Raw genomic sequence first — 13,555 nt, 5'->3', positions numbered from 1 at the left:
TACATATTCATATTTTCTATATTACCAAAAAAAAAAAAATTTGTACTTATGTTTTTATTAAAAATACAAAAGGAAAAATTACTATTTTATCAAAACAACTTTTAGCGCGATATTCTCGTGTGGTCTGCTATTCAAATTAATGTGCTTATGTACATACATGCAGACAAATATGTGTGCTTCATTCACTCATGCTCATCAAGAGTGTTTATGGTGATATCATTATCGCATGAGTCCAGATTTTTCAATGTCCCCTTGTAGTATACGCACACAAACTCACACATGTATACACACTTGCGCATATATTTTGCTTACAATTGTTAATCGTCCGAAATGCATGCGGATGTGTACATGGAAGCCGTTTCTTTGAATGAATCATTATTAAACGTTCATACACATTTATTTAAATTATATATATATATATGTATTTGTGGCTTCATGGCTTAAATTACACACTGGATTCATGTACTGTAATTTACAACAAAAGAAGACCGCGCTCACTGCACGCGAATACCCGAGAATTTAATTTAATTTAGTTGGACATTTATGTCTATATAACAAAGGGAAATGAAATTAATAAAATAACATACTTATGTATGTGTGTGCTTGCGTTCTGCGTTTAATAAAGCCGAAATTTTGTGCGCTTGGTTGTATTTTATTCCATAGCGCCCCTCAGAAAATGCTAAAATGCAGCATGTCACTTTATTTCAGACGCGACTGTTGTGTAGTATTTATATGGCAATGCAGTTGTGACTTCTTGAGAAAAAATTGCACAGCTATATCGACTTTTAAATGTCAACGTTTTGTGCGTTTTGACACCAGATTGACACGTCGTAGTCGGCTTACTGCTTCGTGCCACACGATGGCAAGTTCGTAGCATTGTTCGAATAGCAAAACGAATTATCAACTTATTCGTGTCAAACTTTTTACAGCGATAGAAGTAAAACGGTGCGTTGAGGTGTTATTTAGAAATTCATATATTATTCCAATTAGAAAAAAAGAATATGGGTTATTTGAATTTAAATTGCTGAGCAATAATATAAATTAAAAGTTATTTAAACGATTTTAGTTAATAAAAAAGTTGAATTTTGTAAATAAGAAACCCACTTCTTGGTGTCTTTTGCCACGTCAAATTTGTGCAGCACAAGTGCAAGTGAAAGGCGAAAGCTGAAGAATATTAGAATTGCACGTTTACTTGTGTAAATATTTCACAAATCCTAGTTCCCTTGGTACATATTTTAGTATTATACGGAAAGGAATTTCTCGCTTGAAAAACAACTCCTTCGCTTGCATTGTTTGCTTACAAGAAGAACTGTTATGATTTTGTTATAATCGTATATTTTTCATTTCAGGATTTGTGCATTACCCGCCTAACATAACAATTTATTGGTTATCATGGATAAAGTAGTTAAATTCTGCGAACCTGGTCGTGCCTTCGCCAAGGACTCCATTCGTCTAGTGAAACGTTGCACCAAACCTGATCGCAAAGAATTCCAAAAGATCGCCATTGCCACCGCTATTGGTTTCTGTATCATGGGCTTCATTGGTTTCTTCGTGAAACTAATTCACATCCCCATCAACAACATCATTGTGGGCTCATAAATTACACGGCGGCTGCATCAGCTGTATTATTTCGTACATTCATACTTATCTAACGATAGTTAATTTACATATACTCAAATTTTGTTTGTATAAAACATTGAAATGAGTTTATTTTTCATTTAGCAATAAGAGATTAAATATTTGCTTGTTCAGAGATTCCTATATATGTTTTATTCTGTAACTAAAATCGGAAGCTAAGCAGCCAAAATCTGTAATTTATCACAGGTGATGAATAGCTACTTTAAAGTCATTAGGGATATCATACAGATTTCGGCTTAACAACTTTAATAAAGCGAAAAAAAATAATTGGATTTTTATTGCGATAGGAAACGGAGTTGACGTACAGGTACAATCGGTAATAACAAGCTTAACTCATCTTAATCGAAACGGATAATAGTGTAGGTATTAAATAAATATTTATTTACTAAGAAAAAGCTATAAAGTTTAAATTGTTTATATTTTTTATTTATGTTTTTTAATATGTTTATTTATGCTTGAAATATTTTGAGCTCGTAGAATAATGAACTGAACATACCCCAAAATTTGATTGAACCTTCCATGATACCACAAAAAGCTTGACGTTCTTAAAACCACAGTGCGATGAATGATTGTCAATTTTGCGGAAAATTTTTACACGCTATACGTTTATCAAATTAATTGCTGTGTAAAATTACTTCAGTACTGAAATTAAAATTGAAAAATAATCAATAAAGTGCTTTAAAGTATTTGAGAAGTGTTTAAGATCGTTGAACAATAATTATATTGTAAGATTTTCGCGAGATAGTGGTTTAAATTTGCGTTGAATTATCCATCATTCTCAAGGCCAAATTGTACGGCAAGCGTAATCACTTTCCCCGCTTAACGCTTTGTGTGTACACGCAAATTATTGTACATTCCGTATAGTGTGGGTAAAATGGATGAAGAACTAATATTGCAACAGCCGGCAGATCGCCGACTGGGCACTGCAAACACATTACCACCTGGTCCGCCAGGTGCTGAAAATGATGTTGTAGATTATGGTAAGTACATTTGCTTCTAATAAAGAATTAAACTAAATTTATAAACTTAAATACATATTTTCCACAGAAGCTAATAAGCCAAAATCTGAGAAAGAATCAAATAGAAGTTCCACAAGCCGATCCAGTCGACGTCGTTCACCGTCAGGCAGCCCACCGCGATCGAGACGTAAATCTCCTTCGCGTGGTCGACGATCACCATCACCATTAGAAAGTGGTAGCCGTAGGCGGCGACGTTCACCATCACCACCACCACGTCGCAATCGATTTAGAGACTATTCGCCAGATCGACGACGTTTTGATGGCGGTGGACGTAATATGTTCCGCTCACCTGATAGACGACGAGGTGGTGGTGGACGCGACTTTCGCTATAGAGGTCGTAGTAATAGCCGCTCACGTAGCCGCAGTGTTTCGCCACGTAGGAAAGGTGGTAGTCGTTGGTCACCCAAAAAGAAGCCAAGTTCACCACTACCAATTAATGCACCACCACCACCACCTGTCTCTTATACACATCTAGATGTGTATAAGAGACAGCGTAGCCGCAGTGTTTCGCCACGTAGGAAAGGTGGTAGTCGTTGGTCACCCAAAAAGAAGCCAAGTTCACCACTACCAATTAATGCACCACCACCACCACAAGTAACTCAGCCACAAACCCAATACAATCCTATGCCTCCACAACTATATACGAATGATACGTATGCACCACAAGCTTATAATCAATATGCCGTACCACCACCACAACAAGCAGCCGGATTTCCACCACAAACTGCTGCTGATGCTTACGGTATGCAGGCACCAGCACCACCGGTGTTTAATGCTGCGTATCCACCACCACCTGTTTGGACAGCCAATGGTAAGTTATGGGCTAATTTTGTCATATAAATACACTGTTTCCATGGTAAAGTATTTTAATATTTTAGTGAACTACAAATAAAAAGCTGTTTTTATTATTATTTGCAGACGCTTATGCGCAACAACCTTGGATACCTACACCAGATCCAAGTCAACTACCACAAATTGCTCAACAGCCACCACCAGTAGCTGCACCAACAGCTATACCACCACCACAAATTGTGCAGCAACCAATAGTAAACGAACCCACACCAGTTACCATTGAATCAAATTCAAAACACGATGGTATGTATTCCATGAGCTGTTCATTATTTATGTACTAAATTTTATACTATTTCGTGTTATGTATTTTCTCAAAATATACGAATTGATGTCATTCATTACTTTTACAAAAAATTACACACTCGGCTAGTAATATTAAGTGTACCACATAAGTACCAGCACAGGCTCCTTATATCATACACTAGACCACACACACTAGCCGTGCTGTAAAAATTATAGAAAAAAATTGGTTGAAAAAAAAAAAGATTCCAAATGCTCGATGGAAAACTACAACCTCCAGCAGTACTTCCTATGTTATTCAACACAATTTCATCGTACGCACTAAACTTGGAACCAAGAGGGATGCAACGAACGAAACAAACTACAGTTTCATTTATGCATTGTGGCTACACGAGTGCACAATGCTTTGCATTGTCCAAAGCGTAAATAAAAAGAAAATGCAAAATATGCATTTTTGAAATATACTTTTGAATATGCTTTTGTGGAATTGGAGCGACTAATACAATTTTATTATTATTTTCATATGTTTATAGCAGCTGTCGCACAAGAAGCTGAAAATCAACGCGATGAATTAAAACGACAACGAAGCAGTTATCTGAAAAAGACATCATTGCTCCGCCAAGAATTGAAAATGTTAAAGGATCAACGCAAGGATCTACACAGCGGTGGTGCTGCACCACCATCGCCTACAACAAAGGGATTCATCGATGAAAACGAAAAGCTACAGGTATGTCGAATTATGAAAAAATTCATTATGTTGTTAGTGTGTTTTTTAATTTTAATATTATTTTGGTGAGTTAATGCTGTGTAACGAATGCTGGAACGAATAGGCACCTTAAAGTCACGCAGTTTGTCAAATTAGTTTTACAAAAATATTACATGCAATAGTAACAGGCTTGTCAAGCCAGTGAAGTTTGTGCTTATACAAAAAGTGTTTGGGAAAATGGAAGCTTGAATCATTAAATATTACGATAACAAAATAAAGTACTCCAATATCTGTTTATATAATTATACAAGTTCGTTATGGTGTTATATTAATACGTAACAATCAGTTAAATTTGTTGTGTAAAAATAATGAATGTGAACGGATCTCTTATGATGCATAATATAACGTCGTTTGAACTCGAGTTGGAAACCAACTCACCTTCTTAAATCGCGCGAACGATGACGGACTATATAATTGCTGTAAGCACAATAATTCTTAATCTTTCTTTTGGCTTTGACATATTAAATTTATGCTCTACTTGCTTTTTCTGTGTCTCAATTAAGAGCGCTGTGCATTAGAATGCTTCTTGCTGCCAAATTCATGTGCTGCATTCTAATAGCACAAATTGTGACAAGTGGTATGCAAGCGTAACGTTAATTGTGTATATAACGGTGTTAAGACGGAAAACTTTTTCGTATTGAAGACATTTGTAAAATATGCTTTTCTATTATTATTAAAGTGCTAATTCGTTCGGTGCATTTTTATACACAGTATTGCGTCTGTGAATGCAATGAAATAAATTTTTAAAACCGTTAGCGTGTAAGCAACGTATTTAAGTCGATTATGCGAGTAAATGACAAATTTTTCACAGCTTATGTACCTGTTGATTTGTATATGCATATACGCGTGTGTGTATGCAAACGTAGTTGTGCAGCAATTACTTTCGTACAGTTTAGATGTGTTCAAACAGTCGTTTCTTTCACGTTCATCATTGGTTGAAAAGCGCAAATTTGCAGGAAAAACGCGGAAAATGGAATGAATTCAATAAGTTAGTGTTTAATATAAGTCTATATATTTATTGCTGTGCACACATTTTTCTGAAAATAATAATATGCAAATATGTATAGGTTATGTTTTCCTAAAAAACTAGTTTATTGCTAAAATTATTGTATACCCAGCAAAATTGTAATTATTTTGAACTAGCATATGAAAATATTATATTGTATTATGCACATTGTTATATGAAAGTAAACAAAAAAAAATTGTAAAACATAACCACACTTTAATGGATATGGCGTGAGGCACCAGTCACTCAGGACTACCGTTGAGAACGCAGTTTGGACCGCTGCCGCTGGAAATATCGGACATTTGCTGCCGTTTAACTGCTGATGCTTTCAACTCCATACCCTAGTTAGCAATTGCGAAACGAAAAAAATGAGAGAAATGCATTATATTTTTAAAGTATTACAAAATCTGAATTTGTGTATGCTAATTTATTTATTTCTTCTTTCCCACATTTAGAATCAAATACAAAAGAAACTCAACACCATTGAGAATGTCATTGACATGTTGACTGGAATTATTGGGGAGGAGAATTTGGAAAGAGAAGAAGAAAATTACGCCAGTGATAAAAGCGAAAAGGAGGAGTCAGCTAAGAAGCATACAAAAGAAGCAACTTTGCCGCAACAGCCAGTTAGCGCTGGTGGCGAAAGCGGACGCATTCGCAAGAAGAAACGTAAAAATTCGAGTACTTCATCTGGCAGCAGCTCGGGCAGTTCCAGCAGCAGTAGCAGCTCTTCATCAAGTTCATCATCATCCGAAAACGAGGTGGAGGAAGAAGACGACGACAGTTCGCCTGAGCGTTTGAAGAACAAAGCCATCGAATCAATGAAAGCCAAAGCCAAGGAGGGTGTGAAACGCGAGCAGAAGGAAGAGAAGTTGTAAGTACACAAACGAGAAGTTATAAAAATGAAATTTAAAAAAGTTTATAAGCATTTTAGGTTAGTATTTTCAGTAATTTCATTTAAAAGTATAATAAGAAGAAAATATAAAATTAAAAAAATCGCATAATTGTTCTAAAAAATCACGCAGCTTTCTGCGCATGCGCAATGATATTTTATGAAACCGTTTGCTTAACAAAAAAAAAATATATATATACATACATATATATTTAAAACTAGGGCATAAAATCTCCAAAAGTTACAAAACCGTTGCGCATGCGCAGTGCAGCTTTTACGAAATTCTTTGTTTTCAGCACAGATATCAACGCAGCAGCACGACAATTCGTAAAATACGCATTAATTTTTTGTTCTATGACATAATAACTAAATATCGCTTTTCATTACAGATTCGATGAGAAGAAACGTTTCAATTATGTCTTCTATGATCCCGAAATGCATTGGTGCCAGACATGTGATGTTTTTCCGAAAACCGCAAAAGATTACTTAAACCACTTGCATTCCAAAGAGCATATGGATCGTGAAAGCATCGAAACACCGTGGCACATTGATGTGGCAACTGATGTAAGTATTTAATTAAGTCGGAGTATATAATATACAACTAGTGTTTGCTATAAGACTATTATGCGGCACTAAAAATTCTATAATTTTTTTTTAAGGGGTTACATGAGTTTCTGTGGGCAAAAACGGCCTTTTTTCAATAATTTTTTTTTACATATTAAAAATGAAATATTTTAATGAAATTTTTTTTTATTTAAAAGACTAATATTTAATAAACATTTTGTACAATTTTCAAAAAAAAAAATCAAAATAGAAACAAAAAAAAAAATTAAAGTTGGATTTTTGGCAGACGTTTTTATAAAAAAATGCAAATTTCGATGAAAATTTCTCGAAATTTTTTTTTAATTAAAAAAAATCCTTCGTTCAAGACCTTGTAAATGATATCTCGAAGCCCTGTGTACAATTTCATCAAGATCGGTCAAGTAGTTCGCGAGAAATCTTGATAACCGACTTTGAAAACATAGTTTTGAGAAAAACGCGTTTAAATTTTTACCTACTGCGCCCTCAGCCTATACCTGACCTCGAGCGTCCACCTTTTCAAGGTTGTATCTCCGAAACTATTAATCGGATCAACTTGAAAATTTAGGAAAATATTCTAGAGATGTTATAGAATTTAATAAGACAAAAAACAATTTTCGATTTTTTGAAACTGTGAAACCCATGTAACCCCTTAAAACCATGAATTGTTGCAAAAATTAAAAAATTATGCCTAGATTGCCGTTAAAACTATTTTGAATACCATGAGTTTAAGAACTTGAAAAATGAAAATATCCGTATGTTATACACCGCAATAACAACAACACCAAATTGTCGATAAACCATCATTTAGAAATCGAAATTTTTTTATATATCCTCCTATATCGATATATTTCATATATATGTATATTAGAAGACTTGAGACCACTAATCTATACAGTCTCCAATACGTAAACAGTGGACCACAATTTTTTCGATTGCGTTTATATGTTGTTGTTTTAACCGGAGTATTCCGGGTCTGTTCGCGTTACATATACTCTACCGCCGTTGGTTTGGTTTGGTTTATATCGAGAATATTAGTCAATAAAGAGTTTCTCAAATAATTTCGAAAAACGCTATCGAGTTCAGAGAAAGCCCTGGTTTGTTCCGATTACCTAAATCCGACTCGCGTCGATTTCCACAACAGCAACCAAAAACACACCCGGACTGTAGTTTCGATTTTTTGGTCAGGAAAAATTATATAACCCGACTTGTGGGATCGTGGTGAGAGTGTTTTGTTTACTACAGGGTATTTGGGTACCCGGTTCATATAATACCGAATATATATTGTCACTTAAAAATGGAAAACTCGAATAAAGCCATTTGTTATTTCATAAAAAAAGGAGTTTAATTTTAATATGTCGTTGCAGTAAGTTTCTGCGAGCTTCATGAGTCGCACAGAAAAAAATTAAAAAAAAAACAAAAATGATTCACTGATTTTGAATTTTCTTCTTTCTCTTCTTTTTAATAGCAATTTCCAAACTATGAGAATGCCCCAACCAAACGTACGCCGATACGTGGTCTAACATTCTTCGTACCAGCTTCGGCATGGTTCTGCAAATTATGCAACAATTGGATGGGCGATTTGCATTGCGCCTCAACACATTTGAAATCACAACTACATGCAAGCAAATACAATGTAAGTCTGCTGATTTATAACCGTAATTACTTCTTTTTAATTGTTTTGAGATAATTTTTCATGCTATTTCTTACACTTGCAGGCCTTCTTGGAGAAAAATCCACACTTTGAAGTCAATTGGTTGGCAGATCGTCAGCGTGTGCTAAATGAACGTAAAAATTTGCCGCCACCACAGCAAATTACATCCGTCTCCACCACTGCGGCGGAGAGTACACCCAGTAAAAAATCGAAGAAGGAAGAGAAAGTGAAGAAGCGCAAGAAGAAGAGGTGAGTATTCCACTGAGTTCTGCAGATTCACTATTTTTTTTTTTTACATTTAGTTAAGTCAGGGGTTGTATTAGTTAAGATTTTTTGTAATCTAAGCTTAGAAAAATTGCCATAGTTCATGTTTGCGTTACGTCTGTCACTACAAAAACATTATATATTTTCATTCTATGCAGTTCGGACAAGAAGGATAAGAAGAAGAAACGCAAGCGCTCAAAGAAACGCAAGAAGAATGCTGCAACATCGACTTCCAGTGACTCATCGTCCACGGACAGTGAGAAACCCAACAAAACCAAGGTCAAATCGCCAATAGTCATACAAGACTTGGATAATCCCAATCCGGCGCTTTCGATACGTGTGGCCATGCGTAAACAAGATTTCGGTAAAGTGGACGAAGACATACCACCGCCGGCGCCACGTTTGCGCGTCGACGCTGTACCGCATCCAGTGCCACCGCCCGCGGTGACCGTCGCGAATATCAGCAATGCCGTTAAGGTTGATCCAGCAGCCTTATTGGCCAACACCGGCCGGTTGAGTAAATGGACTGAGGCGCAAGATAGCAAAGCCAAACCAGCAACAACCGCACCGCAACCACGCACTGGTGCCGAGGAGAACAAAAATGATGATGCGATCTTACAGCAGTGGAATAATGTGCAGCCAGTCATAAGCGAGAGCGAAAAGAAGCTACTGGAGCAGTTGAAGGGCAAGTTGAAGAATAAACCACATGAGAGTGCAACAACACCGGCCGGCGCGTCTATACGCAACAACAATGATGGCGCATCAGATCGACGCGTTCGTGACCGCGACCGCGACCGTGAACGTGAGCGAGATCGTGATCGTGATCGTGACCGCGACCGCGATCGCAGTGACAGAGATCGTAATGATCGTAGACGGCGTTCGCGCAGTCCTGTCTTTGCCGGTGGCGGTGGCGGTGTACGTGGCCGCATGCGTCGCACGCGTAGTCGTACGCGCAGTCGCAGTCGCGGACGCGCCGCTTCGCCATACGGACGTAGAAGGCGCACCCGTTCACGTTCGCGTGGACGCAGGTAAATATTTATTTAGTCCAAATTTAAAAGTTTTTAATAACAATATTTATTTGTTCTCACTTTTAGAAGCCGTTCCTTCGATCGCCGACGCCGCTACAGCCGTTCACGGACTCGTTCGCGCACACGTTCCAGCAGTCGCAGTCGCATTGAGAAGCCAATTGTGCGACATCCCGAATTTAGACCACGTGTGCCCGAAAAGGATAAGGAGCGGGAGAAGCGTTCAACTACCGACACGAAGGATAAAAAGAATGCCGACAAAAAGAACAAAAGCAGCAGCAGCACCACTTCGTCAACCGCAACGAGCGGCAAGAAATTACCGTTCATTGGTAAAATGCCTGTCTTCAAGAAACAAACCGCCGGTCAAGCTGATGGCAATGGCGTCGAAAACACTCTGGCATACACCGGCGACAATAGTCAACACGCCAATCCGGCTGGTTACGTGCCACAACGTCCGCCGGCGCCCACCGCCGCACAGATCCAAATGGCCATGATGGAGGACGTGTACGGCAATGCGCCGCCATTCCATCCCGATGCCGGCATGATGATGGACTACGACGAGTTGATGCCCGATCCGATACAGTTTGTCAATTTGATGGGTCAAGTGCCGCCGCCACCACCACCACCGGCTGCCTCTGGTGGCGCCAAATCCGCAGATGGCACAGACGAAGAAGCCGAGGATATACTGCCACCGGGTATTGATGTGGCCGAGAGTGATGACTGTGTGCCGCGTCCCATATCCGATGGGCCCATACCGCGTAAGGGACCACTGCCGAAGGATCTCGAGGAGGCACTGAATATCATATTCCCCGGCGAAAAGAAATCGGACGACGAGGACGCTGAGGCTAAGAAAGCCAAGTCAACAGGTAAATCCATAAAAATATGCAATTATAATAAATGTTTTAATATTTTCTTTTCTATTTCTTACCAAACTTACAGGTGAAACACAAATTATTGTAGAGGAGCCGATCATGCAACCAGAAGATCTGGTTAAAGAAGGCATACACATGGTGACTATAGAGGAAACGTCAATTGCTGGCATGGATGAGGCTTCGCAAATGAGCATGAACGAACCGTTAGTGTTTAATAAGCCCGCAAGTTCTTTACCCAGCGAAGTGGTCACAACGAACGCCAACATCGTAACGGCAAATACACCACAAGAAGTTGATAATACGTCACAAGACGCGGCTGATATTGATTTGAACGCCATACAACCGCCACCACCACCGGCAGCAGCAGCAGCACCACCACCACCTGCTCCAGTTCCAGCACCGGAAGCGCCAAGTGAGCCGCCAACGACAACACCCGCTGCTCTCAATGGCGCTACAGTTGAGGAGACCAACAACGATACCAAGAATTCCACTGAAGAGCCGGATTTGGCGCACGCACCCGAACCTGATGACATACCGATGCCTACGTCAAAGGTTTCCGCCGAGGACGTTGCTAACATCGTTTACGACTTGGATGATATACCACAGCCACCGCCCTCACCCACAGAGAGCGAGAAAAATCGCCGACAAGAAGAGTTGAACGACTTGGCCATGTTAGGCATCGATGCGGACGATATGGCGGCACAGTGTATATAAACACTGATGACCTGCAGCTTAAAAATTATTACATGCGACTTGTACAGCATTATAGTCTGTATTTAGTCCGACTACAAATTACTTTTTAGTTGAGATGACGTATAATGAAGTAAAAGGATAAATATGCTTGAATATATTTTTAAAAGAGCCGTATGAAATTGTCAGCGGCATAAAGATAAAATTACGAGAAAATAAAGACGTGAATGACAAGTGACAAGTATTGTAAATTTGCTGAAGGCCAATAGGGCAATGACCAGTTATATCCCCTACAATTAAGGAAAGTCTAACCCTTTTGAGGGGAAAGGTCGCTAGTATTTTGTGATTCGGGAGAATCTGGCGAATGCCCAATTACTGATGATTTCCCAGTGCTTGCCAAGCTCCCATGAGGTCGACCTATCCATAAGTAACACGCAAGAAAACCGCGAGCTTCCGAGCAATTCTCTTTCTCTCTTCTTTCTATCGACTGCGAGATTGAGGTACCTTTTCCTGTAAACTTATCAGCTTCAGGATTGTTTGTAATTCTGCTGTGGCCTAATCTAATCATTAACTAGCCTCGAATGCACTTTCTGTGAGTTCTAAGTTTGTATTGCCGCACTACCTTCGAAGTGGAAAGTAATTTTTCTAAAGAAGATTGCGCCTCGGTCTCTAACGCAAGTTGCGACCCGAAGCAGTAGATATAAAAGCTACCTTGCTGGCAACAACATCTTGAGACACGGTACAATAATCATGAGCCCTAATGTATAGTTCCCAACAGTATGAGATGGAAAAGACCCGAAAGACCCTTACCGAAGGTATCACCCATCCGTAAAGAAGTTCATTGCTTCTCTCTTTCTGTGACCTGTGCCTACACATATCTTCTCAGCATGTAAGAGAGCAGAGAAAAGATCTCCAGAACTTGGTTAGGCTACTATGACCTGAATGATCCGGTATGAAATCGAAGTGTGCGACCATTCCGAAATGTTCTCATACAGAATGGCGTCTTAAGCGGTCTTAGGTATCATTGTAGACTGAAGAAAAGATTACTACAGAAAATGTATTTCTTTTTTAGAAGAACATGTGTACATCTTTAATTTGTTTCCTATCACACTAGGCTAGATTGTATTGTCTTTGCTTAGGTGAGACTAATTGGACTCCTTTCGATTTTGCAGAAGGTGAATCAGACCTAGTTTCTGAGTTTAATGTTCAGTATAGAAAAGGGGGATTTGCTTTGATTTTTATAGCTGAGTATGCAAGAATTATATTTATGTTTATATTTGTGTTGTTATTGTGGTTTTAGGTAGAGAAAAATATTGCTTACATTGGCAAAACGTGATTCTCGTACACAACCAAACCTCAATTTTGCAAGGAATTGCAAAAACCGTATAAATTTACAAATTTATAAAGAAAATAATTACGATTACATCAAATATTTCCATACATTTATTGATTTATGATTTTTCTTACAACAAATTTATTATAATTATTTTAACTATTTTTTACTGTTTAAATAACTATGATGTGTTCATTTTCTGAATAAATGTGCATGATATTTACATATGAAAGATTTTACTTGCACATACCATATGTGCTTTATATATGTATGTACATATACATATGCGTTATCACTGGAAATATACATTATATACTGGATGTATGGTAATTATTATATACACATGTATGTTCAAATTAAATTATATCGCTCCATCTTTTTTTAACAAAGTTTTAACTTAACTTTATATTTACATATGAATTTAGTTTTATATAAAAGTTAAATGCTTACATACAAAAATCTCAAGGGTATTTAATAAAAAATAAATCTATGCTCATACATACTAAATGGTCGCTTGTTGATATTTCTTTCGCTCACACGCAACGCCATAGCGTGGATATGAAAATAGCTGCTTTTTCAAAAATTAATGCTTAACAATAATTAAAATATATTAGAAATTCGCTGTAAATACTGAAAACGTTCAAAATCCACGCTCATACAGTGACGCAAAACAACGCAAATTGTTGGCAAAATTTTATAAAAATATTAAATTTAAATATTATAAA

At 37.8% G+C, this 13,555-nt stretch overlaps 2 protein-coding genes across 4 annotated transcripts; both read left to right on the top strand.

The window, feature by feature from the left end:
- Positions 1-840: 840 nt before the first annotated feature.
- On the top strand, positions 841-1,905 carry LOC108972403 (protein transport protein Sec61 gamma-2 subunit). 2 transcript variants are annotated; one of them, XM_018938963.1, is made up of 2 exons: positions 841-945; positions 1,350-1,905. In XM_018938963.1, the coding sequence occupies exon 2, from the start codon at positions 1,393-1,395 to the stop codon at positions 1,597-1,599; it is 207 nt and encodes a 68-aa protein (XP_018794508.1). In that variant the 5' UTR covers positions 841-945; positions 1,350-1,392; the 3' UTR covers positions 1,600-1,905. The 2 variants fall into 2 exon arrangements, with proteins under 2 accessions (XP_018794508.1, XP_018794509.1); XM_018938964.1 differs by lacking the exon at positions 841-945 and adding an exon at positions 1,207-1,226.
- Positions 1,906-2,227: 322 nt separating this feature from the next.
- LOC108972467 (zinc finger matrin-type protein CG9776) lies at positions 2,228-11,735 on the top strand. 2 transcript variants are annotated; one of them, XM_018939068.1, is made up of 12 exons: positions 2,228-2,618; positions 2,686-3,045; positions 3,184-3,468; positions 3,576-3,752; positions 4,286-4,476; positions 5,977-6,395; positions 6,803-6,977; positions 8,461-8,628; positions 8,711-8,895; positions 9,069-9,938; positions 10,005-10,801; positions 10,875-11,735. In XM_018939068.1, the coding sequence occupies exons 1-12, from the start codon at positions 2,513-2,515 to the stop codon at positions 11,519-11,521; spliced, it is 4,380 nt and encodes a 1,459-aa protein (XP_018794613.1). In that variant the 5' UTR covers positions 2,228-2,512; the 3' UTR covers positions 11,522-11,735. The 2 variants fall into 2 exon arrangements, with proteins under 2 accessions (XP_018794613.1, XP_018794612.1); XM_018939067.1 differs by having other exon boundaries at positions 4,283-4,476.
- Positions 11,736-13,555: the final 1,820 nt, after the last annotated feature.

This window comes from Bactrocera latifrons, unplaced genomic scaffold (genome assembly GCF_001853355.1).
Source record: "Bactrocera latifrons isolate USDA-ARS-PBARC rearing strain unplaced genomic scaffold, ASM185335v1 scaffold_4, whole genome shotgun sequence".
NCBI classification, from domain to species: Eukaryota; Metazoa; Arthropoda; class Insecta; order Diptera; family Tephritidae; genus Bactrocera; species Bactrocera latifrons.
The sequence above is the reverse complement of the archived record's forward strand: the minus strand, read 5'-3'. Positions and strand labels throughout refer to the sequence as shown.

Bases quoted from the DNA above. Each gene is read 5' to 3' on its own strand.
- LOC108972403 (XM_018938963.1), top strand. From the start codon at position 1,393: ATGGATAAAGTAGTTAAATTCTGCGAACCTGGTCGTGCCTTCGCCAAG.
- LOC108972467 (XM_018939067.1), top strand. From the start codon at position 2,513: ATGGATGAAGAACTAATATTGCAACAGCCGGCAGATCGCCGACTGGGC. The intron at 3,469-3,575 runs GTAAGTTATGGG...TATTATTTGCAG, and splicing joins ACCTGTTTGGACAGCCAATG to ACGCTTATGCGCAACAACCT. The intron at 6,396-6,802 runs GTAAGTACACAA...TTTTCATTACAG, and splicing joins GAGCAGAAGGAAGAGAAGTT to ATTCGATGAGAAGAAACGTT.